General features: G+C 41.3%; 1 protein-coding gene across 1 annotated transcript in view; it reads right to left on the bottom strand.

Annotated features, from left to right (window-relative positions):
- Hsf2bp (heat shock transcription factor 2 binding protein) overlaps positions 1–27,341 on the bottom strand; it is an 83,542-nt gene that overhangs the window by 14,024 nt on the left and 42,177 nt on the right. Inside the window, exon 7 of the mRNA XM_057752010.1 lies at positions 21,385–21,488. Within this exon, the coding sequence (XP_057607993.1) occupies positions 21,385–21,488 (104 nt within the window). The remainder of the gene's footprint in view (positions 1–21,384; positions 21,489–27,341) is intronic.

The raw sequence follows: 27,341 nt of genomic DNA, 5'->3' as shown, positions 1-27,341 counted from the left end.
AAACAAAAGAAAGTTGTTCATCACAGTCCTGGAGGCTGAAGTCAGAGTGTCTGGTGCCAGCAGCTGGCTCCTCCTTAGGCCTCTCCTTAGTATGCAGTCAGCATCTTTTCCCTGTGTCCTCATAAGGCAGGCAAGCCCTCTGTTTTGTTAGTGTCTGTTCTCTTATGGGGACCACAGTCAGACTGGACAGAGGACTATCATAGTGAACTAATTAACTTAATTACCTCTGAAAGACCCTGCCTCCAAGTATGTGTGACCTTCTCCAATCAGGGCTTCAGCTTATAAACTTTGTAAGACTCAATTCAGACCATGGAAGCTTCTAATAGAAAAAGCTGAGAGTCAGGTGTGGTGGGCCACACTTTTAATCCCAGCACTTGGGTAGCAAAGGCAGGCAGATCTCTGAGTTTGAGGTCAGCCTGGCCTATAGAGTGAGTTCCAGGACAGCCAGGACTGTTACACCAGAGAAACCCTGTCTCAAGAAACAAAACATAACAAAGTTAAAGTAGATTGATTTAAAGAGAGATGGAAACTCTGAGAATGTATCAAATATATATCACTTTACTCACTCACCAGTCAATCAGTCTTCATTCCTTAAAGCTTATATGACTTTTCTCTGTGACAAAGTATCTAGCAGAAACAAACTGAAGAAAGATTGCTTTTGACTTGCAGTTTTGGAAAGTCTAACCCATGGTTGCACACTTGGTGTGCTTGGGCAGAGCATCATGTTGATGGAAACAAATGGTAGAATGGCTTTTTTACCTCGTGGTGAACAGGGAGCAGAGAGAGGGGAAGAGGCCAAGCACAAGACACTCCCAAGAAACCTTTGTGACCTACTTCTACCAGCTAGGCCTCTCCACCAAAATTCCCAAACCCTCTCAAAACAGCGCCAGCAGCCAGGGATCGTGAGACATTCATATTCAGTGCACACCACTTCTGCTACAAAGGCTCTTCTCTCTTTTCCCACCAGATGAAAGCTTCATGAGAGCAGGACTTAGGCTGTCTTGCCTGTACTTAGAGTATCCATGGCATGTGGAATAGTCAGAGTAAGGCTCATTTACTCTCCTTAAGTAAAGAGACTGGTTTATGTGGATAAGGCTACTGCAACAGAAATATAAAGAAATTACAGGATGAACAAAATAACTAGGTGTTGGATCCAAAACAGGCCCTCAAATAGCAGTGCTGCTGACAATGTCCTGAAAGAAAGTCTGGGTTCAGCTCAGGCTGGACTCTGACCAGGTAAACAGAAGGATTGTTACCAGGTAAACAAAAGCCTAAACTCAGCATTCCTCAGAAACCTTGTAAAGCGGGTTTCTGTTTGTCAGGAAAAGGCATCACTTCCCTTATCCGCCCCTTCTAGCCAACTGCCTCTTGCAGGGGCATCTAGTTCCTGATTAGCTCAAACAAGTCTGCAACAGATTAAAGTCCCCAAGCTAGTTCCCAGGCTGTTCTGACCCACACCACACCTCCCTTTACTCTAACTCCCAGGCTGTTCTGGTTCACAAGCCTCCCTGACTGCTACCTGTATCCTTAAAACTGTCAAAGTTTCTTCCACTTTTTGCTGTTCTCCCCTGATTTTGCTATAGCTCTAGCGGTTTGGCTCCCCAATAAGCCTTTCTTTCTGCCTATGAAATGGTCTAGATTTTGGTTTTACTGCATCCTCGCTTACACTAGGCATGTGAGAGAGTGTGTGGACCCAACAAAAGATAAAACAGACCACTTAAGTAATGTGGTAAATGCAGCCAAGGGTGCAGCCAACAGGAATGACCTCATGATAGCACCATAAGGGCTCAGTCACTGTGACAATATTTGAGGGGAGACAGATCATGGAGGGAAAATATCATAAACCATGTAGACAGAAGAGTAATATAGAGCTCAGTTCAAGTCACAAAAACCTAGGGCTTAGAGCCAGGTAAGGCATGCGAATGATAAAGGATCGCCACCTGTCTGCACACAGAGAGGACACTGAAGATACGATTATTTCACAAGGGTCTAAACAGGCCTTGCCCCTCTCCCAGAATTCATGCAAGAGTTTAAACACCAGTCAGAAGTTAATGGGGTTAAAGTGTAGATAATCTATCGATAGCTTTTAGAGGTAAGGCCTTTGGGAAGTGATTCAATCATTAGGATAGAGTCCAGTGACTGAAGAAGAGATAGAGACAGACATAGACCTGAGTGTCTCCACCACAGCATTGTTTAGCTCAGGGTCCCTCCCTCACTAGAACCTATACAGAGCTATTAGGATGTTGAACCTCAAACCCATGAACCAAAATAAGCCTGCTTCGGATATGCAAGTATAGCACAGACAAATACAATGCTTTTAAAGCTGCCACCATAAAGGTTCCTCAGTGAGCAAAGGGGTTAAGTTTTAAAGTCATCTCAGCAAATAAACAGAAGGTATACAGAGTAACAAATGGAAAAGCTGACACTTAAAATACAATTACTGAGGTGTTAGTGGAGAGAGAATGAAAGGGACAGAACAAGAAAAGCAGTGAGGGCTAGAGATGAGTCAGTGTATAAAAGAACTAGACTGACAATCCAAGTTTGATCCCCAGAACCCACATAAAAAAGCTGGAGGTGGTAGTGCACACACACATAGAAAAAAATGAAAAAGATCAGTACAAAGGGGACAACAAGAAAATGGAAATGAGCCAATGTGAGTTAGCAAAAAAAAGGTGGTATTAAAACATGAAAGGAACTGGTGAGTCAATGCTCACGTCACTGTAGTCTAAGAGAAAAACTAGGAAGGCTGCAAACAGCTGAGAAACACTGACAGAATGTGAACCTGATCAGGCAGAAGACAGGCTGCCAGAGAGCCTAACGGAACACAGTATGATACATAGCATATCCAAACCCCAGGCGGCTATGCTGAATACAGCAAGAGAAATGACCCCTCCCTAAACAGTGGCAACTGGCTTCTCAGAGGAAGTGATGCTGTACTTCCCACGCATCGAACAAAAGAGAACTGTCAGCTCTAGAAAACTGTCTCCAGGGGAACAGCATTTTAATACGAAGAGCTCTAGTCATACTCAGGTGTGGGAAAACTGGGTTCACTGCCTGAAGCCCCACTCTAAAAGAACAACTAGATGACACAAATGTGCAGGTAGGCTCGCTCCAACAGCATGGCTCACAGCACACGACCCACCAAACAGTGAATGAATGAATGTGGACATCCATACTGTAGACATTCTGTAGCCATAAAAAGGAAGAAAGCACTGACCCGGATCAAAACATGGATAAATGTTGAAAACGCGAGTGGAAGGACGTGAGGGAAAAGGTAGAATACTCCGATGAGGGCACACAAAACAGGCAGTAAATCCCACCAGAGCTAACTTCCTGGTTCCTTAACCATCCTGCCACTGTGTCACTCACTAACACTCGTATGACTGCCAATCTAGGTTGTCAGTTTAACTACATCTGGAATCAACTAAAACTCAAATTTCAAGACCATTACTTGTGAGGGATTTTCTTGATCAAATTGTTTAAAGTGAGAAGACCCAGCCTAAATCTGGGTCACACCTTGTATTGGCAGCCCACATAAAAGGACCCAGAAGAATAAGCTTTTGCTTTTGTCTACTTGTCCCCATTCTTAATGGCAAATTCATCTAGCTTGTTGTTGCATCTGGTATTAAATTCAACTTCTTGCTGGGGTGGTAGTGATGCACACCTTTAATCCCATCAATTGGGAGGCAGAGGCAGGCAGATCTTTGAATTTGAGGCCAGACATCTACAGAGTGAGTTCCAGAATAGCCAGGGCTATATAGAGAAACCCTGCCTCAACATAAACAAACAAACCAATCAATCCAACTTCTTTAGTAGTCCAGTGCAGACTAAAAATGAGCATCTGTCCAGACATTCTCCCACATCCAGAAAGATTGGGATTGTTCTACTACTCTAGAAAGCCCTGACTAATAAAACTTCTATAAATCTGAGCAATGAAACAGGAATGAAGTGGTGAATGGAAGGAATCTTAGACAAGCGAAAAAGAAGCTGTGCTGTGACGAGAAGGGAAAGGCCAGCAAAGCTTTATTGGGGCTGGTGAGAGTTGCTGTCCATGGACAAGGATTAGTGGTGTGTACAGTGTAGACTTTAGCAGCTAAGAACAGTCTTCTTGTGTGGTCTCAATGGAGCAAGACTAGAGGTACAGATAATAACCAAGTTCTGACACTCAATTCCATCACCATCAAGTTCCCTCATCTCCTTTCCTTCAGTCAACCTGTAAGCAACTGAAGTTCTCATCTGATTTGTGGGTGACTTTTTATCTAATCTTGAAAATTGTGTAAATGAAGCCACACTATGTTAATTGGTTTCTATAGTTATGAACATAATTGCAGAAAAAAATAATTTAAAGAGAAGCATCGGGGGCTGGAGAGATGGCTCAGAGGTTAAGAGCATTGCCTGCTCTTCCAAAGATCCTGAGTTCAATTCACAGCAACCACATGGTGGTTCACAACCATCTATAACGGAGTCTGGTGCCCTCTTCTGGCCTGCAGGCATACACACAGACAAAATATTATATACATAATTAATAAATAAATATTTAAAAAAAGAAGCATCATTGTGGTTTGAAAGGTCCTTCTGTCTATGTGTTGCTTTTATTGGTTAATGAATAAAGAAACTTGCCTGGCTCTTGATTAAGGTACTGTGTTGGTGCAACTCATTTAAAAATGTAATGTATAATTAAGAAATATAGATAGACCCTTGTATAGTCAAGCTTGTAGTCATGTTAGATTTTCTAGATGTACACATATGTATTTCAGATAGGTAGTTATTCTTTAAACCTTTCAAACACTACAGAATATTGTATTTAAAATATTTTAATAACTTAGGACTTTTCATGACAATGAGACATGTCTGCTCCTGGCAACACCAATTACTTTGAGAGAAAGATAGGTATTGAAGAGGCTCCTTATGGAGTTTGCTAGCCATTTGGGCAAGAAACTGCTCTTGCCTGGACTGCTTAACTGGACACACAGGACCCACAGAGAAATGACTGCTGAACTTGCCTAAACATGAGATGGTCCTTCAGGATTCCTGCTTCATGAAAGAGTCTGCTAGACATTCTGGAGGACACAGAAGAAAGTGACTGACAAACTGCCAATATAGGTGGAACTGTCTTTGAAATTTCCTGCTTCATGAAAATGTCTACTGGGACTGAAGGCTGAAGATGGATGCCCCAACGATACAGAAGAACTTTGGGTGACTGTCCAGGAAGTGAGATGTCTCAGGCAAATGGATACATCTAGAAAACATCATACTGAGTGTGGTAACCCAGACCCAGAAAGACAATTATCATATGTACTCACTCACAGGTGGTTTTTAAACACAAAGCAAAGAAAACCAGCCTATAAATCACAATCCCAGAGAGCCTAGACAACAATGAGGACCCTAAGAGACACATACATGGATCTAATCTACATGGGAAATAGAAAAAGACAAGATCTCCTGAGTAAATTGGTAACATGGGGACCTTAGAAGAGGGTTGAAGGGGAGGGGAAAGGCAAAGAGGGGAGCAGAAAAAAATAAGAAAAAATAAATTAAAAAAAGGACTGGGGGAGGATTTCTATATATACTGTCTATATCACTCCAGGCATGTATTCCTTTATCCTTCTATAGTAATGTTTACATATACATGTTTGTAGCTGCTCTCTTCCCAATAGCAGAGAAATGAAATCAGCTACGTCTAACAACTGCTGAATAGATAATGAAAATATGGTATGTATGAGGCCAGCAAGATGGCTCAGTGAGTAAAGACACTTCCCTTGAAGCCTGAAGACCTGAGTGTGATCCCTGTGACCCACATAATAAAAGGAAAGAAACAACTTACATAAATTGTCCTGTGACCTCCTCATATGTATCATGTCCATGTGAATTAATAAATAAAAAAACAACTATGTGCATTAATAAATAAATGCAATAAAAGCTTTTTGTTGTTTTTTGAGACAGGGTTTCACTATAGCTTTGGAGCCTGTTCTTGTAGACCAGGCTAGCCTCAAACTCACAGACATCCACGTGCCTCTGCCTCCCAAGTACTGGGATTAAAGACATCTGCCACCACTGTCTGGCACAATAAAAACTTTTGAAGAAAAACAGAGATAAAAATGTGGTATACATATACAATGAAATTATCAATACAGAAAAATAAAATTTTCAGGAAAGTGCTTGTGGGTAACAATTTGTATTTAAGCCATAACAAAAACCTTACCCTGTCTCAGCTGAGAACTGATGAGAGAAGAAACCTTATTGAGGATGCTAGGATGCCTCAGGTTCTGTCTCCAGCCTTCTCCTATCTTCTCTATCATGTGATCTCTTGTCTAGATATAAGTCCTGTCTGTATAACAGTGATTCCCAAGGTTGTATCTTCTGGAAGACCAGTGCCTTCCAGCTTTTTTTTTTTTTTAATAAATTCAGCTGTGGATTCTGCCCTCCTGAAAACAGCTAGTGGGTATCTTGGACTTAAATGAACCAACCTGAACTGGTTCTTTCCTGTTCCTTACGATAGCAGTATCAGTGAAAACCCAGGTACCTGCCAAATAAACTCCCTTCGTTCTTCAGGACCACTACCACTACCCTGGTTCTAGGCTACACTGGCCCCTCACATTACAAGGTCCCTGTGACTCTCCTTAGCTTCCTTGCAGGAGTAACAACCAGATCTGGTAAAGGCCTCTTCAGAGTATGCCTGAGTCTTCACGGGCAAGTTAGCCCATCAGTCCCTCTGGACACCCCTCCTGACACTACCCTCTGTAACTACATAGACCTACAGTGACTCCTAAAATGCCCACTGCTGCTCACCTCTCCAATGGTCCACACACCATCCTATTTCTCAGCTCATAGCTCTCTGCACAGTTTGTTCTTTGCTCCAATCAAACACTAAGAGGAACAGCCTCACATGTCATTCTCTAGCCCACTTCCATTTCATCTTGTTACTGCATCATAAACATCTTCTGCTTGTTTACTGGCAAGCATCCCTACCTGGATATGAGATGTTGAAGGAAAAGCTCAGCTTTGCTCATGTAGAATACTGCAGGAATAGGTGAAGCTTGCCTCTCTGAGGGCCACCCTGCAGTCCCCAAAACTTATATTTCTGGGGAAGATATTAAAAGATATTATAGACAAAGGTCACCAGCTATTCAGGCTATACAAGAACACAAAGCAATTGATAAACCTTCAGAGGTACTAACGGCCATGCCTTTAAAATGGGTAACTGAGAAACCAATATGGGTTAAACAGTGGCCTCTAACAGAAGAAAAGATGCAGTCTTTAAAACAGCTAGTACAGGAGCAACTAGATGCTCACTATACTGAAGAATCCACCAGCCCTTGGAATTAATTCTCCTGTATTTGTTGTTTAAAAAATCTGGAAAATGGAGAATGATGACAGATCTTATAGCTATCAACAAGGTTATTCAATCTATGGGCCCTCTACAATTTAAAATTCCTCTGCCTTCTCTGTTACCAAAAGGATGGCCTCTACAGTTATTGATTTAAAGGACTGTTTCTTCACTATACCTTTACAAGAAAAAGTTAGAAAAAAATTTGCTTTCACAGTGCCTACTTATAATAATTCTCAGACTACTAGGAGATATCAATGGACCGTCCTCCCACAGGGAATGCTCAATAGCCCCACCCTGTGCTAATACTTTGTCAGTCAGCCACTGGAAATAATAGTTGAAGCAAAAAAAGGAATTGACAGTTGTTGAGGAGAAATTACAGGAGACACATGTGAATAGGGTGAATCCAAATCTTAATTGTACTCTAGTCATATTGCCTTCCAGAATTTCTCCCATAGAAATTTTAATGCAGAATGACAATATTATCTTAGAATAGATCTTTTTACCACATAAACCAAGTAAAAAATTAAAAACTTATATGGACAAAGTCTCTAAATTAATTAATTATAAAAGATAAATTTAGACTTCATCAATTAACAAATACAGACCCAACAGACACTATAGTGCCGTTTACTACTGATGAAATAAAGAAAGTTATGGAAGACAATAAACCTCGGCAAAGAGCTTGTGCTAATTTTTTGGGAGAAATTAATAGCAATTATCCCAATAGTGATAGACTTAGGCTTATAAAGAGAACTTCTTGGATTCTTCCATGAATTGTACGTGATGCTCCAATAACTAGAGGCCACACATTTTATACCAATGCAAATAAATCAGGAAATGCAGGTTACAAGTCAGAAGAATTAAGTAAGGTGGAACAAAGTCCTTATAATCCTGTCCAGAAGGCAGAACTATATGCTATTCTTATGGTACTAAGGGATTTTAAAGAACCTCTCAATATAGTTGTTGATCCACAATATGCAGAAAGAGTTGTCTTGTGTATGGAAACTGCTAAATTTATACCAGATGATACAGAATTGACTTTATTATACATTCAGGTGCAACACATAATCAGGAATAGGCTTTGTCCTATACACATAACACCCATCTGATCCCATATGGGTCTTCCAGGTCCTCTAGCACAAGGTAATGCAGAAATTGATCAATTATTGATTGGTAGTGCTTTGCAGTCCTCAAAATTCCACAAAAACATGTCAATAGCAAAGGTTTAAAGAAAGTTTCCTATTACATGGCAACAAGTTAAGAAGATTATAAAGAGATGTCCTACTTGCTCTTTCTATAACCAAACACTGTTGCCTGCAGGGAGTAACCCAAAGGGTACTCAAAGGAATGAGATCTGGCAGATGGATGTGTTCCACTTTACAAAATTTGAAAAATTAAAATATGTGCACCACACTATAGACACGTACTCAGGTTTTCAATGGACCTTGAGCTCAGAAAAGGCTGATTCAGTAATCACACATTTATTAGAAGTTATGGCCATCATGGGCATTCCTGCACAAATAAAAACAGACAATGATCCAGTATATGTATCTAAGGAAATGAAACTTTTTTTGCTTACTATAATATAAAGCATATTATAGATATACCAAATAATCCTACAGGTCAGGCAGTTATAAAAAGATCAAATCAAACTATAAGGGATATGCTAAACAAGCAGAAAAGGATAGAAAATACCCCCAGAAATACAATGCATAATGCTTAACCTCGAATTTTCTTAACACTAATGAGAAAGGAACAACGGCAATGTTGCACAATGAAAAAAAAAACTTCTAAATTGCATCAACCAGGGTATTTCAAGGTGTGCTGCCCTCAAAATAAAAACCAAAAGATGTGGTACATTAGGGAAGGGGTTTTGCTCTTGTTTCCACAGGAGAAGAAAAACTATGGATACCATCAAAATTAATAAACATTCACTTTAAAAAAGAGAAACCTCTTGAGAAAGAGAAATGACAGCTCATCCACAATGGTGACAACCATACAGGTGGTAGGGAAACCATTATAGGGTTGGGGTAGGGTTCTGCTCTTATCTTTACAGAAAAATACACATCTTCAAAAATTCAAAAGACAGTGGATGTTTGGATACTGACAGAAGAAAAATAAATTTCCAGTAAGGATCATCAAGAAAAAGGAATATAACTTATGAGGACAGATAATCAAAACATATACATTTAAATATATATTTATGAATATATAGAGCTGGTTTTGGAGTTGGAGAATGACTCTGTTCTTCTCTAAATCCAAGTTTGTTGTTAAAGGAATATTAAGAGTTTCTGTCTCATGTCAGGAGCCATCTGGTATGAGATAGAGAGAAGACTTTAGGAAAAATTTTACTTTCTCCAAGCCTATTTTGTTTATATCATATTCTTCACTAAATGTATGTCTATATAAATAATGTTTAAGTTTTCTGTGATGAACAATAGAGTTTCCTACAGATCCTTTTCCTGCAGTAATCTTTGAAGCTTCCAGAAAGAAGATAGGGCTCCAAAGCAACAACTTCACCTGTTTGAGATGACATCATGATGCTGATAGAGCTACTATAAGACTGTTTTTTTGGGTACCAGCTGCTAAAATGGTGCACCTTCTCATGACATTCTGGCCAGAACTTCAAATAAGAACTTTGGGAAAAACCCTATCGACTACTTGGAAATCATTTGCAACTATATTAGACAGTAATCTTGAAACTTAACCATCACTTTACATTTGCAGGATCCCATAAAGAGACCATCACCCCCATGACAGCAGGAAGCAATTCTAGAGGATGATGTCCCCTCTTTGTGGAGGGGGTCCTTCTGTCTTTGTGTTGCTTTCATTGGTTAATAAAGAAACTGCTTTGGGCCCCTGATAGGGCAGAACTTAGGTAGGATGAGAAAACAGAACTGAATGCTGGGAGGAAGAAGAATGGGGAGGAAGAAGTGATGAATCCTCCCGCCTGAGACAGATGCTGGTTAGAATCTCTCCCAGTAAGCCACTGCCATGTGGCGATAGACAGATTAATAGAAATGGGTTAACTCAAGATGTGAGAGTTGGCTAGTAAGAGGCTAGAGCTAATGGGCCAAGCAATAATTTAATTAATACAGTTTCTGTGTGGTTATTTCGGGGCTAAGCAAGCTAGGTGGCCGAGCAAAACAAGCGAACCATCCTCCTACATCCTCTCCCAAAAGTTTGTCCTCAGGGTTAGGAACACTGTTTAGGGATTGTATAAGGTAGAGGGTTGGGGTGCAAACTATGTAGGTTCTGAGATTTAAAAAAAAAAAAAAAGGGATAATAATAGTGGGTAATAGAGTGAATACTTGTGAGCAACTATTTATGGATAATTTACAATGGTATACTTTTTGTATATTGATACAAGTTAAAATTATATTTGTTATTTCCATTTACAATATTTGTACACCTATGCAAAGTTATTCTGTCAGACTGAATATATGCATGTTTCTACCTCTGTTTAGGACATTTTGTATATGGATACAACTTTTAGGATATATTTTCACATAGCATTATATATTATTCTTACCTCTGATCAAGATATTTATACATTGCTTACATTTTGAGGTCATTGTCTTGATTTGCTGCACATTTGTGTACAGATTATTTTATATTCTGACATGAAGTTTTAGTCTTTAAGTTACACAGGTATTAAATATTATAGGTTAATAGTTGTTCATGTTTGTTATACATACAGTCAGATTAATTAGGTTCTTTAGATACACAGAGATTGTATTCTGCTTAGATAGCTAATCTTCAACCACTCCAAGAATTTGTAGAACATGGCATTTAAATAACTTAGGGTTCTGTTGACCTAAGACATGATTGTTCCTGACAGCACCAATTTATTCCCGAGAGAATGTTGAGCACCAAAGACACTCCACTTGGAGTTTGTTTTCTTCTTTGCACAATTGGCGTTTGGGCAAGGAACTGCCAGTGCCTCAACCACTGACAAGTACATGGTATCCAGACTGGATAAGCAGGACACAAGGAAAAGGACTGCCAAACCTTGTCAAGGCAGGGTAAGATGGTTCTGAAAAATCCCTGCCTCTGAAAATGGTCTGTCAGTTACACTAAGCCTTACCCAAAGTTGGTTACTTCAATGTTGCAAATGTCTTTGGTTGATTGCTCAGGTAGTCAATTATCTCTGTAATATACTGGTCTCTTTGGAAGCTGCTTGACTGCACTTCCTGCCTACTCAAGTAATATTATCTCCATTCTCAGGCCTTCGATGGGGTTGAAGATTAGACAGTCGTAGTTACCTTCCTCTTATGATTTAGCCAAGCTTATTTTTGATGCAAGATTTAGACTCTTTGGAATAGATTGTTTATTAAAACATTTGTCATGTGTTCCTTGCTTAATATTGTTTATGTTGGTTGTAATTTATACTTGATATCTGTTCCCATTGTATATAGTTTGTATTGGGTTTGGATTACTCTTGTTGAGACAAAAGGGGAAGGTAATGGGGAAGCTTTGTTAACCACTTATCTTTAAGAGGTGGGACCAAGTTAGGGTGTGGCTTTCTGGGACCTGGAGAAAAAAATGGGCACATGACCCAGGTGCTCTCTCTCTGTGGTTCCCTCACAGCATAGCTGAGCTTGGACTTCTCATTTCTATTTCTTGAGTTTTCCCCTTATAATCAATAAAAATATAACTGTTTTATCTTTTAGCTAGCCTGGTTATTTCCTGAATGCAGCTCTCTTCTACATACCCCCAGGAAGGCTCACCGCAATGCTGGTAAGGCAATGAAGACTATCACTGTATGCTGTAGGAGACCAAGGAAACATGACTCAGAATGCCAGCTTTCTCACCAAGCCATCAACTTCCAAGGTAGCAGCACAGGTATCAACAAATGACAGATCAACCACACAACAGTGCCAGTCCCCAAGAAATAAAGAACAAGGGAATGTGGAAAAGTTTCCTAGTGAGTGGTTTCAAGGACTGTGAAGGTCTAGGAAGATAACAAAGCAAATCAACCAGATACTTAGGAGACATTCTGATAAAACCAAAAGTACCAGCTACTTTATATTTTTAATGTTTTCTTTTCCAAATCCAAAGCACACTGTTCTTCACACTTTAGAGTAAATTAAACCATCTTATGATGGAATGCAGCCTCCTGACTTACTCCACAAGCAGTGTTGATGCTTCGCAGTCGCACTCCAGCAACAGATTCCTCATTTCCCTCTCACAAATCCCTACTTTTCAAGTGATACTGCAGTCAGCAGATCACATGGAAGGCAGCGGATAGGGGCTGCTTAGCCAACTAGGCAGAGAGACAAGGCTGCTCTTCCAAACACACTGGTGTGGCAGGTGGCTCTTCTCTGATATACATGCAGAGGCTGAATCCTACTCCAATACATTAAAGTGGGGAGAAATGCCATGGGAACAAAGCTTTCAGAATGGTGTGTCACCTATTAAAGTGGCAGCAGCATGTAATTTTCACATTCACAACAGAAACAGGTTTAACTAATGAATTCAGCCTGGCACAGACAAATCCACAAGCTCAGGCAGAGGGACCAGAACAAGAATGGTGCCTCCTGGTTGGGCAAGGAAAGCAGTGCTCCTGTTTTGAGTTGGCTTCCTAGTAGGAAAAAGGAAAAGTTTCTTTCAGACCTTCACATAGCTTGATGGGAAATGATAGGCAGAGGGTGTCAGGCACCAGTAGGGATTCTGTGGGGAGAGGTCTTTGGCAGCACACTTCTGGCTACTGTGATCCTTCTGGTCCTGGACCTTATAAAATGGGAATGTATCTGAGCTCTAACAAGCAAGTTTTCATTGCTGCCTGCTTCTTGACAGTGGATAGAATGAGCCACTTCAAGCTCCTGATGCTTTCACCCCTGCCATAATGGACTGTTTCAACTGGAGACAGAATAAACCTTTGCCATGTAGGTTGCTTTCATCACGGTATTGCCACAGCAAAAGGAGAAGCTAAGACAGGAAGAAGACAACAGCAGAAGGCTAGAAGACCACATCTGTACTCATATGGTTGTAACAGCATCAGAATGTGGCTAGAATACATTAAAAAGACAGACTTTATTTTCTAAACCACCAAAAGAAAAAACACAAACTAATAAGTCCATAATGGAGAGACAAAGAATTACTACTACTACTACTAAATTAATCCAGAAGAGAACAGTAATTTAATGGAACAAGAAACAACAACAAAAAAAAGACAAGCAGAAAATAAGATAGGCCCACTGACAAAAGCCTATATTCCAGAGAGTTAGAAGGCTGAGGCAGAAAGATCACAAATTCAAAGCCAACTAGACAATTTAGTGAGCTGCTGATTCAAATTATTAATTGGGGGGTGGGGTTTCTAGACAGGGTTTCTCTGTGTTACAGTCCTAACTGCCATGGCACTAGCATTTATAGATCAGGCTGGCCTTGAACTCACAGATATCTCCTGCCTCTTCTCCTGAGTGCTGGGATTAAAGGGATACATCACCACTGCCCGGTCAAATTATTAAATGTTTTCAAAATTTGGAGAGCTGGGCAGTGGTGGCACATACCTTTAATCCCAGCACTCTGTTGTGGAACAATCTTTGTACACTGTAAATATGTATTGTTCTCATTGAAAATAATAAAGTCTTTAAAAAGGAAGTAATATAAAAGAAAAAAGCCATGTAAAGATGGGAAATACCAGAGAGTCTGGATCCTGTATGTTATTGTGTCTTTAAATTTTTTGGCTGAGACCTTACTTAAAGGGCTCCAATTTGGACAGACTTATTTAGAATTGAGCAGGCACAGTCTCCTTAAGGAGTGCTTATATGTGCTGGAGCATCATCTTCATGTTTTCATGGTGCCAGAGCCCAAGGCAAGCTCAGGTCAATGTTGCCACATGGCAAGTCCTCTTGGCTATTGCCCCAGAGAATCTTTCAGCACAAATCTGGCTGAACTCGGTGATGGGTGACTAGTGAGCCAATGACGGGAAAGGTTTTTGGGGGGCTGCCCCAACTTAAGACAGGAAATGTGTTTTGACCTGGATGCTTTCCCATGACGGGTAAGGGGTATTGCCTGACATCCAATGCCACCCAAGACAGGCCTAGTCATATAATTTATATAAAAGGGGGACCTGTAGGGCCCGGGTCTACCCTTGTTCCTGGGGTGCATCTTGAGGAGGACAGTTTCTGGTCAGTCAGCTAAAGCATTCTGTTTGTTCCTGTGCTCCCTCTGCCCCGCGTGGTGATTAGCTGTAGGGCATTGTTGACTCCATCTTTGGTATGGTAATTTACCACCTGCCTGGGCGGAAGTCCTTGTGCAGTAGTGAGGTAAATAAGGATTTCCCCAAAGTTGAATAAGCGGCATTCGGCTGATCTCCTTTCTTTGGAAAGACCCAGGTCTCTTTGTGTGTTCTTTCAATCCCCAGGCCCTTGCCCGACTCACGTACGGTACAGTGGCGTGCCCGTACAGTGGCATGCGAACTGTACCGAGGGTGTAACACAAAATAGGGTGTTAAATGAACTAGCTTTTTGGAGCCCATTCCCTATGGTGGGATACCTTGCTCAGCCTTGATACAGAGGGAAGGGGCTTGGTCCTGCCTCAACTTGGTATGCCAGACTTAGTTGACTCCACAAGGGAGGCCTTACCCGCTCTGAGGAGTAGATGGGGGGGGGGGGATGCAATTGGTATGTAAAGTGAAAAAATATTTTTTAAAAAAAGTACAAAAAAAATTAGCACACAGTAAAGGCAGGAAATAGAGAGTGAATAAAAACAACACACAGTTCCAGACCAGAACCTAGTACTATCATTTCTGGTGAGACAGAAAAGGGCCACACTCCAACTCACATAAGCATGCCACACAAGCAGCAAGCCTGTGTATCCTACTCAGGCCTCCATCTGACTGGACAAAGCTTATTGCACCAGCTAGGGCCCTCTGCTTTACTCAAGTCTACCAATTTCAAAGTTAATCTCATCTCAAAACATCTTTGCAAGTATGTGAGAATGTCTAACTAAATGTGTAGATACAGTGGCCTAGGCAAGTTGATTGGAAGCAAGCCTTCAACCCAGCATGAAAATCAGCCTGGCTATTCATTGTTCAAAGAAACTTTCCCCCTACCGCACTGAAGGGTCAAAGGAACATTTTATCCTAAAGACCAGAGTTGGAGGAGTATAGTGAGTATTTTGTTTATAATCTAACAAATAAAGCTTGTCTGAAGATCAGAGTGCAGAACTAAGCCACTAGTTAGCCAGAGGCCAGACAGTGGTGGCACACAACTTTAATCTCAGCACTCAACAGAGGGAGAAGGATCTCTGTGAGTTCAAGGCCACCCTGGGCTATACAAGACTGAATCTGTATAAAAGAGAAACAGAGCTCACACAAAGGTGATCACAGCACTTAGGATCACATGCCTTTAATCCCAGATCTAGGGAGGTGGAGACAGGAGTGATATGGATGGGTGGAGAGGAGAAAATAAGACAGGAGGAGACAGGAGCTTAGATGTAGTCTGAGGATTCAGGATTCATAGAGACAGATGCAGCATGAGGTTTGTAGAGACAGCAGCAGTTTGAGGATTCATAGAGACAGGATAGCCCCTTTGGTCTGAGCATTGGTAGAGGTAAGAACTCTCTGGTGGTCGGTTGCTCTGTTTCTCTGATCTATCAGCTTTGACCCCGATAGCTGACTCCAGGTTTTTATTATTAAGGCCTATATAAATTCACACTACAAAGGACCTTTGGAGTTCTCTATTAGGCTATTACCTAGAATTGAACTTAGACTTTATCTCCTGTCATCCAATCCCTGAGCCACAAAATCTGAATTTCAAGTTTGAAGAAGAAGTTCAGTTATACTGACACACCTCTAATCCCAGTACACAGTAAACTGAGACAGGAGGATCACAATTTGGAAGCTAAACTAGACTATAAAACAAGTAGTTCTCAGTTAATACAGTTAAGGTACTACTTGAGTTTTGTTCTTTAGGTACAATTTATTATTCTAGCTAAAAGCATTTTTAACAATATTTTTCTCTCTCAGCTCTTGGTTCAATGAAGAAAGCTGGTTGGTGGTCTGTTCCCTCCTATTCCTGGCTCCTAACATGCGTTGAACCACAACATGGAAGTTGGACCACAAGGAGCCCTGCAGAAGGTTCTCACATGAGATGATGGTTGCTTGGGACACGGAGGACACTTCCTGCTATTCTAATCCCAGGTACAATTTAAAAGCACAGTCTTAGGACTCCAAACAGACTAGATCTTGATGTGACAGACTAAAAAGAAATCAAGAGTTGCTGGGAGGGCTTAAACGCCTGATAAGTTGAGAAGGAGAGCTGAAATTCACTGAGACTGGGCAGACTGTGGACAGGACTTGTATGGAAAAGGTTGTAATTTGGTATAAACATTGGAAGTGAATGTCCATTTGACGTGCATATGGACTCATCAAACAGAGCTGGCTCTGAGAATGGCGCTCTAGAGGAAGCTCTGAGGTCAAGTTTCTAAAGTCTGTAAAGCGTGCCATGCTTCAGGTCACTCAGAGAAGTGGATGTGAGATGGGGTGTAAATGCTGTGTGCCCATTCAGCACTGTATCTTCAGGCCAGTGGGATTCTGACACTAGTCTGCATTAGCAGTTACATAACTTGTGGTCACCACCCAAATACTCATTGTCCTCATCAGCTATTTGTTAGAGTTCTGTGCCAGTTCTGTGGTTTAAGAGGAATGTGAAGAATTTGAACCCAGCCTGGGAAAAAGGCAGCCACGTAGATGAACAAATGAAAGAAAAATGAAATCCAGCAAAGGTTAGAGGGAATGAGATGAACTTCCCCGAAATAAGCACAGCAGCAACTATTCTCTGAAGCAGAGGGTCTGAAAACTCAGAAGTAACTTGCTTAAGTCAAGCAAAGTAAAGGGAAACAAGTTTCCATAGGATACTTAGATCAGAAATAAAGGGGAGAGCCGACACCTGCTGGATTATGGTAAAATCCTGAGGTGGATTCCCACTGTACAGATCAGAAAAGTGAAGTTCTAACGGATTAGATCAGTTTACCAGTACGAAAGTTTCAATTCACATCTGTGTAGTGAGTCTAAAGCTGCTCTCTTTAAACACATCAAGCTCCGTAATGGGATTATATGATAACACAGAAATTGATTTCTAAGAGTTAGCAATCTCTTTGCTTCAGACCTTTGAAAAAATTATTAATCCTGAGCAAAATCGAGAACATTTTCACAAATTGAATCTACTTAATGGTATAAGAGTATAGACAGCCAATCTTCAAATTCTTTCCTGTTCAGAGGTCAAGGGGTCAGGTCCTAAGAGGAACAGTGCAGTCACCAAGCACAAGCAGCAAAGTTTCTCAGGTAGCCAGTGTGCTCCTGTTTCCTACTTCACAATAAAACACACTCTCAACGTTCTAATCTGCAGGGCAGGGCTGGGGAAGGAGCTCAGTAGCAGACTTGCTAAGCACCACCTGCAGTTCCAGGTTGCAGTACTAGCAACAACAAAAGCAAACTTAAACACACATTAAATTAACATTTAAAATTAAAACATTTAAAATTAAAATGACATAAAATAGAAAGTACACAACTCAGTGGTTAAGCGTCTGGGACTTGAGTCAAGCATGTTTTGTTTGACTTTACAAGGAATGCAGCTAAAGGCATCAAGTGAGATGAGTTGCAATGGATCTCAGGGTTTGGATGTGCTTGCTGTGTTCAAAGAACAAGGAACTGTCTTCAAGGTCAAGAAAGTCAAACAGCCCCAGTAGCAAAGTGGTTAAGAAACCTTAGGAACCACTCTATTGTGTCAAGGCAGGTAGTCTACGGGCATAGAGAGCACCCAGGAGAGAAGCATAAACTCAGCTGAGATTCTTACTCACCCCACAGACACTTCAAGACCAGCAGTTATGGCATCAGAGAACACAACTCATAAAGGCTGCTGGAAGGTCACTGATGCAAGCAGAGCCAGACATATTGTCTGAGACAAAAGTCTCTGCAAAACCAAGCAATGCCAGTTCCAATGGTTGCTAAAGTAGACCATCTCCAGAATGGAGGTTTATAAGCAAGCCACTTGGCCTCCTCATCTGAGAAGGAGGCAATAATGCCTTGCCTTACGGGAGACTGACAAAATAGATCAGAGTACATATTTGGTCCATGTAGAGAGGCAGCAGCTATGGCTCAGTTGGGACTTCCTCTTCAATTATCTTCTCCCTAAGTATCTCCCCTAGTCCTACAGGCTAGTACTATGAATCTGCACACAGACACTAAGTTCAGGAATCACCTAGTTCCATGATGCATTCTCAAGAAAAAAAAAAAAAAGCTGTTTAGTTGAGTATTCAGGCTTGGGGCACACAGATCTAAAGTCTATTTAACTAGCCTTCTAGCTCTGGAACCCTAGGGTTTCACCCTACTCGTATGTTTACAAGATATATGCTACTTTTTGAAGGATCCTGATAGAGGATGCACTGTTGTCTGAGACAGAACTTCTTAGTCATAGCTACAGCCAGAATGTCCATGTTTGTGCTGGCTCAAGATCCAATGAATGAGACACACTTTGCACATGACATAGACTGCATTTCAACACAGGGACCCCAGGCTTAGAGAATCCACATCTCTTCACATGAATAGTAGTGTGCCTGATCTGTCCCCTAGAGTTATATATCTTCATGACAAAGGTGCCAAACACATTCTGCTCTGGTAGGAGAGAATACCTCTACACTCACTGCAAGGATGTCCACTCTACATACATCCTTCAAATGCCCTAGGACATACAGACACAAGAGAATTACCTACACACCTGGGCTCCTGGCTTAGAAAATTCAATATTGCTAATATGTCAATTCTCCCCTAAATAAACTACTGATTCAATAGACATCCAATAAAATTTCTAAAAGGGTTTCTTGTTTGTACTAAGTGACACATTTATTCTCAAATTCATGGCAAAAGTCTTAGAAACAGCCAAAACAACTTGGAGAAAAAATATAGAGAATTTATGCTTCTCCTCCTCCTTTTTTTTTTTTTGAGACAGGGTTTCCTTGTGTAACAGTCCTAGCTGTCCTGGAATAGTTCTGTAGACCAGGCTGTCCTCAAACTCATAGATCCTCCTGCTTCTGCATCCCAAGTGCTGGGATTAAAGGCATGCACCACTACCAACTGGCTATTCTTCTTTTAAAAAAAATTTTAATGATTTATTTATTTTTATTTTATATGCATTGGTGTTTTGCCTGCCTGTGTGAGAATATCAGATATCCAGAAACTGGAACTACAGACAGTTATGAGCTAGTTGTGAGTGCTGGGAAGCGAATCCAGGTCCTCTGGAAGAGCAGCCAGTGCTCTTAATTGTTGAGCCATGTCTCCAGCCCCTTAAGGATTTATACTTCTTAAGATGACAACACTATCACGATTGATTCAAACACACGGAAACATGTTCAACACTTAGTATCAATCTTGGGACAAAAGGCTGAGGTGCCTATTTAACACATCAAAGTGGACCCTGGTCACCAGGTTTTCCCATCATCCCTTAGTCCCTACCTGTTAACAGGGTCCTGGCTGATATGCCCTGCACACTACCCTAATCTTCAGTCTAAGGACTAGGATGAGTTGCCCTTCCCCCAGCGGCTCTTCCCTATATAATCCAACCATTTTGGCTATGCCAGTTCTTTTTTTCTTCACTCTTTTGCCCTTTGGTCTCCTGGTCTCCTAGCTCTCACTTCCCGCCTCTCCTCATATGACCCAGCTCAGGATCATGTGCATTATCGGCTCTCCCAGATATCTCTGTCTTTGGAGATGCTCTTCCTCATATCTACAACAAACCTTCACCTCTACCATATCTAGGAGCAGTCATGTCCTCCTTTTTATTTCTTACTTTGATGCAAACACTATTAGTAATAATGCAACAATGTGGTACCAAGACATCTCTATTGAAATATTGGAACCTAAATGGTACGAGCAGACTGAGAACTGTGAGGACAAGCATTTGGTACTGTATCCTCTGGTGGGAATGTGAATGGCAGAGCAGTTAACAGTTTAAAAACATGAATATACCTCTTCCATATGACCCAGTCATTCTGTGCCTAGGATCTACCCAAAAGAAATACCAACACATCTCCATGCACAAGAATGACTGACTCTGTGTCTGTAACATGTCAAAGCTATATAAACAATCCAAAAGGTTCATCTACATAACTGAACAGTACATAAGAGGAATCAGTGAACTAGTAAGATATACTAATCACTATAGAAAATAGAAACTAAACTACAATGCAGAAAAGAGGTGAGTGGCCCTCTGAAAAGTGAGAGGCAGGTGGGAGGGAAGGGGAAATGGCCTTGTGGGATTATGCTTTCATTACCTTGACTATGGTAATGATTTTAAAGGTAGATATTTGCACTCAAATGATCAATTTTTCATTTAAGATATATGCAATTATTGGACCCCAATAAAACCATTAGAAAAAAGTATTCATATCAAGAGTAACAAAAGTTCAAAACAGATTAATGTGAATTTTAAAAAACAAAAATTCCATTTTTGTCACTTGAATATATGAATGACATGTATATATTTTAAGCTTTACAATTATGGTGAAATTGGACAAAACTTTAGGCTAAATTAGTGGTGAAGGTAAACAAGAAAGGAAGCACTAAGGTAAGATTCATTTTATTTACAATTGAAGATATATCCATATGCAATTTCATGGGTCTCCTATTTCATTCTGCCTAGACTTCTGGACTTTTCCTTCCATGTCCACCACATATCTACTATTCTGAAGGAGAATGTTTGTGCGGTTTTATAAAATGATCTTTGTGTCAAAGGTCACAAATAAAACCTATAGTTGAGAAACATAATGAGGAACTACTAGTATACCAGTTGGCTTTCTAGAGTAGAAAGTTATTTGGGGAGGAGCAGGGATTTGAGAACCCAGTGTCTGAGGGTACCAAGGTTTAAAAGCTGCCACCACAAAAGAATATTCTTCCTCTTCTATCCCCAGAAGCCACACCAACAAAAGAGAAAAGTTATTTTTAAAGAGTAAACATTGTAAGAAAATGGTTCCTGATTCTAATACACCAATACCTCCTTCAGCTGGGTTAGCATATGACTGACTATACAAAAACATAGCAGAATACTGCTTACCATTCAAAAGCCACCGCAGCAAAGGGATAAATCCAGGACTCTCACTGATGTATTTCAAGCCTTTTGAATTGATGCTCACATTGTACAGGGACATCAGCATTAGACTGAAACGCAAAAGAATACAGTGCTGACTTTATGTTATCCACATTGTATTTCATCTTGAATCATTCCCTAAAGGACCTAAACATATTTACATCTCACATGTCCAACTATAACATATGGGTAGAACAATTACAAAGCGGAAACCATGTTTAACGGTTTAATCTGCAGAAGGAATAAAGGCAAAACAGAAGACAAACATGTTGCAAGACCTGTGTATTGTTAACTCTGTGGCCTTAAAGTACTTAGTTATCAACCTGGATTCCTGAGTAGAACAAATCTTCTGTAACAGAAGTGTTCTAAGAGGTACCTTAATGTTTAAAAGGAGAAAAAATGTTTTAAATGGGAGGGGATGGTCTTGGGAAGCCACCCAGTAACTCTGCTTAATGAAATGGAAGCTGTCTCCTTTCTAGGGACGAGACCTGGGACAGGACAGAAAGCACTCCCTTGCTCTTCTTCAGCCTGAAAAGAAAGTGATACAAGGAGACCACCTTTGCCACCCTAAAGCAATACCTGCTCCATGAGCACCCAGTACTAGAGAACAAGCCAGCCAAAGACAGAAAGACACCAGAAACAGACACAGGGTTACTCATCCTCAGCTGAACCCCAAAGACAAATCGGCACCACTGACCAAGTCTAAGGCATAGAAAAAGTTTCTCCTCAAAGACTGCATGCACTATGAGAGAGAACTGGTTAAGATGTTTAATCTCACTGGGTGCTGAAGACAGGACCCAGCGCTTACACACTAGGCAATGTTCCACTACCCTATCCCTGGTCAGATGGTTTGTGACAGAAACCTACAGTTGGAGGTCTACTAATTTTTTAAAAGGAGCATAACAATGAAGTACATTTTTATACAGCACTGGGGCCCAGTTCCAGGATCTTGTGCATACTAAGCAGCCAGATGCTCTCCCACTGAGGCAGCCTCAGTCCTGATAATTAACTACTTAACATACTTATTTAAATCTGGTGTCCCCATCCCTGCCAAGTAAGAATCTAAAACTGTGATTTACAAGTGATGGGGTCCTAACATACTATCTGTATGCTAAGGCTCATCCACTGTGTAACACAAAGAGAACAAATCCACACACACACAGTGCTTTGAGCATGTTTTGTGGAAAGGCAGTTGTTATAGTCTGGACCATGTGGTAAAAGCCTGGATGCCACCCTGTGGCAATACTAGGAGGTAGTGGAATTTCCAGAGGATAGGGCTGAAAGGAAAGGTCATTAGGGGGTTCTGGAAAGGAGTGACTGAGAGCTGAGTGTAAAGGACTCTTCACCTGTAGTGAGGATCCCCGACAAGTGTCATGGAGTAGGGTTCCAGGAAAGGACTTGTTCCTTTTTTTTTTTTTTTTTTTTTTTTTGGTTTTTCGAGACAGGGTTTCTCTGTGGCTTTGGAGCCTGTATTGGAACTAGCTCTGTAGACCAGGCTGGTCTCGAACTCACAGAGATCCGCCTGCCTCTGCCTCCCGAGTGCTGGGATTAAAGGCGTGCGCCACCATTGCCTGGCGTGAGGACCTGTTCCTAAGTGGACACTTGGTTCTCAGCTGAAGGTTCTAGCCCAGGTCCCAGTTGGGTTGCCAGACCAGTAAAAGGAATAAATATCCTTACCCTGTATGGAGCCTAAGTAGTAGATACCGTGTATGACTGAGAGGGGTTTCAGAACATAATAAACATGCATGAAGGTCAGAAGAGAGCAAGAAGGAGGACAAGGCCATTTTTCTAGTCAAGAAATGGACTGTAAAAATACGTCACAGAGTTTGAGCTGCACCTAGTCCCTGCTCCTTGAAGTTTCTATTCTCTTTCCCCTCCTGACAGTGTGTCAGTGTTACCACCTAGGTGGAAATCAGTGGAAGTACTGGTGAAGTCTCAGGGCCTTCACAGTAAACTTTACAGCAGCTATGTGTCCTGCAGGAAAGCCAGGCCACCTTTGTAAGCAAACCCACTGAATCACATCTCCCTTGCTTTCTGGAGTACAGGTCTCTCAGCCACACATGGATTGCTATGCGACCTCTTTCTCAAGAAAGCTCTTATCTGCCAAAGACAATACATATCTCTGGGTTAGTCAGGGTGAGGACTGCTATTTTTGTTATCTGTTTGCTTTAAGACTGGGTCTCCTAGCCGGGCGGTGGTGGCGCACGCCTTTAATCCCAGCACTCGGGAGGCAGAGGCAGGAGGATCTCTGTGAGTTCGAGACCAGCCTGGTCTACAAGAGCTAGTTCCAGGACAGGCTCCAAAACCACAGAGAAACCCTGTCTCGGAAAAACTAAAAAAAAAAAAAAAAAAAAAAAAAGACTGGGTCTCCTGTAGCCTAGGCTGGCCTTGAACTCTCTATATAGTTGAGAGTGACCTTGAACTTATGTTCTGATTCTCTCAACTCTATTTCCAGGGTGTAAACTACAGGTGTATGCCACTGTGCCTGATTTAAATGATGATGGGGTTGGCCTCCTGTGTACTAGGCAGGTCCTCTAACAATTAGGTCATAGCCTCAGCCTGAGGACTGTACTTTAAAATGCTTCTAGAAATATTTCCACAAAGTATTTTAAGACAATAGCAGTATCTAAGAAGCAAGCATGAAGACGAAATGACAAAGCCCACTATCCAGGGAGTGTGTTGCTTCTCTCCCATGTTGTCAAGTTTAAAAGGCTGGAGAGTTCCACATGCCTAACATGAAGCAAGAGTTTTGGTTGCCTGTTTTCATAAAGAGTCAAATGGAAATACCAGTGTCACATGAGAGCAGGGGGAGAAAAATTCAGGAAGTAAACAAATTTTTTTTCTCTTTGGAAAGTTCCTGAAACTCAGGAAAGCCTCTCCTGGGATTATATAACAACCACTGGAGGATGACCGCACTGCCTGCTAGCTGTGTGAGGACCTGAAGGAAAACAGCTTCTGTGAGTCATCACTCAAGCTGGGGTCAGAATTTCAGTGATGGAGATGCCTTTGAGTCATACATGTTTCAGTAAGGAACCTCAATAAATTTTGGTTCACTAGAAGTTAGACTTGGTATAATTGTTAATTTGTCTGTTGTCAGTGCCCTATCTGAGCTAAGTAGGCATTTGCTCACATCTCACCCCCAAAAAAGTAACAACAAAGCCATCTGTGTTACATTTTGGCAAAGAATCTAGCTGCATTCTGCCCCGATAATGAGGACTCAAAAGCAATGGAATTGTTTGGTGGAGGGAATGAGAAGGTATAACAGCACTCAGGTTGTGACATGATTTCTGACCAATGATCTTATCTACTTCGACAGTTAAAGTGAGTGGCAAGTAGAACAGAAAGATGTGATCTGATCCACAAGCATGAGGAAAAGAGAAAGCTACCTGGGAATGCTATGGGTTTTTGAAACCTCAAAATCCAACCCTAGTGACACATCTCAACCAATAAGGCCACACCTACTAATCCTAGCCAAACAGTTCCACTAACTGAGGTCACATATTCAAACATACGAGGCCAATTTCATTCAAACTATCACAACCACTGAGCTATTTCTCCAGCCCAAGATTTTTTTTAGAAGTTTTTAAAGAAGGTTTTACATGCAAAAACCAGCAGCTAGAAGAAAACCAAACCCATCTCTGGGCCTGAGGCACCAGTTCTGAAAGTGAGCAGTTTTTGATGGTAAAGTGGTAAGAGTAAAAGCCCCAGGGGAGAAGTGAGTCACAGAAAAAAAAAAAAAAAAAAAAAAAAACCTACCTCAGCACAGCACAGCAAAGGCCCTATTCAAGAGGACTTAGGCTGCTATCAAAAGCAAAGGGACTTCAGCAGAGGAGAGACTAAAAACCCTAGAGAGAAAAAGGCAAGCAACCTACATAGAAGACAGCCAGGCACATGAGGAAGCCACCTGAGGCTAGAACATGCCAATGTCACACACAGGATTTGAAGCTGGTTGTATATAAACCTAGAAGGCTTCTGGGAAGGGAAGCCAATGTGATGGCTCTGCAGGCAGTTCCTTCACCATTACTGCCATCAACGTGTGCTTACCAAGATCCACAAGCACAGATGCCAGGGAAGGGAGGCAGAGAGGCTGCCAGAGAACCCCCCTTTACACACAAAGCTTGCTGGGAAGCTGAAGGGAGGGATTACCTGGCCCATAAAAAAACTGACCTTCTAGAGGCCACAGAAGAAAAGGAGACAATGAATCAGCATCAAGAACTCACACAGACACCAGCACATCACTGTGGAAATAGCTTAGCAGGAAATGGATAAAGGGTACAGTGAGGTGATTCACAGAGATGGGACAAACATGCAGAAAAAACACCCACCTTGCTGGTATTCCAAATCAAGGGAGGGAAGCGGGTGGATGGCCTGATGATACATATATTTTCTATAGGAATAAATAACAAAATGCTGACAAGAAATAGTATACTGGGAGCATCTTACAGGGTGGTATGGGTGCCCCTTCTCAAAGATCTCACTTCTGGGGAAATTCCTGGAGGAATTCACACGTAGGTCCACAGGAGATATTTACTAAGTGTTCACTGTAGCAGCATATATGCAGAGAAACAAAAAATTATTCTAAATATTCTCTTAGGCTGAGAAAGGTGATCCAAATATTAGGACTTCTACAATTTTTGAGACCCCCAAAGAAATAAATAAGATCCATAGTCAAGTTTTAACACTATCATAAAGAAATCTACGTCGCATTATAGCACACATTGTTCATGCACATAGACATGTCAGTATAAAACACCAGTGCAGACTACAGTGTGGTTCACACAGAATGTCACAGTACACATAGCTCTTACATCCACTGAACACAACTATAGATTCTGAACAGAATGCATGGAGCAGCTACTTAAAATCTATGACAGGGAACCAGCATATGAGCTGAGGCAATGAGAACAGAGCATGAAGTACCACCTAACCATAACTTCCATTGGCCTGCACTCAGACTACACAGAAGGTCTGGCTCAGTCTTAAGGACAAGAAAAGAGGGGAGGTCTAGTGGCAGCCACAATGATAGAAGGAGCTCCAGGCAACTCATAGCTGCGGAAGGGAATCCTTCCCCATCTTGAAGATCTCAATAGCTGCAGACAGAGTTAAGTAGAAGGCACAACAATACTTTAGGCCACACTACACCTCAGCATTCTAGATGGGAACTAAAAAAGGAAGCTTTGGGGGAACAACAGAGCAGCACAGGCATCATGGAGAGTCAGCCGTTCAGGAAAGTGACCCCACAGTACTACTATCTGTAAATTTCAAGCCTCACCTCAAGCTGGGCGAGTGTGGACCTCATCATACACAGCACTATTCCCTGGGCCTCCCACAGGTCCCTGGCAGGCAGCTCCACTAGCATGGGAAACAGCAGGTAAAGGCACTCTAGATATGGGGCTGATACCGAAACAACACTGCAACTTGTAACTCAAATCCAACTGAACTGCTGCATTTTCCAAAGGTTTTAAACACGAGGCTTCTAACATAATATTCCCAATGCCCAGGATGCATCCAAAATTATTAGAATATAAAGAGAAAAATTATCACTACATGGGAAAAGAGACACCAAGGCCAAGAGGACACAGGTGTTGGAAGTATCTGCCACAGACTTTAAAGAGACTAATGAACTAAATAAGATAAATCTGCAACACGTAACATTTCCAACACACTTGGAAGAATGTATCACAGGAAGAACCCTAATACCCTCTAATTTTCCTGCGATGGGGCTATATGTCAGCACAGGAATGCTTGCCTTGTGAAAATCACTAGGTTCCATTCCCAGCACTGCTCCCCAAAAAAGAAAAAAAATATTTCCTGGCCTAATCTCCAAGACTATATTTACATCATACTCTGATAAACTTAAATTACCTTCCTTGCAAAGGATTTTCTGCAGATGCAATCAATCACCGTTACTAATCAACAGGCTC

Source organism: Chionomys nivalis, chromosome 19 (assembly GCF_950005125.1).
Source record: "Chionomys nivalis chromosome 19, mChiNiv1.1, whole genome shotgun sequence".
Lineage (NCBI taxonomy): Eukaryota > Metazoa > Chordata > Mammalia > Rodentia > Cricetidae > Chionomys > Chionomys nivalis.
The sequence above is the reverse complement of the archived record's forward strand: the minus strand, read 5'-3'. Positions and strand labels throughout refer to the sequence as shown.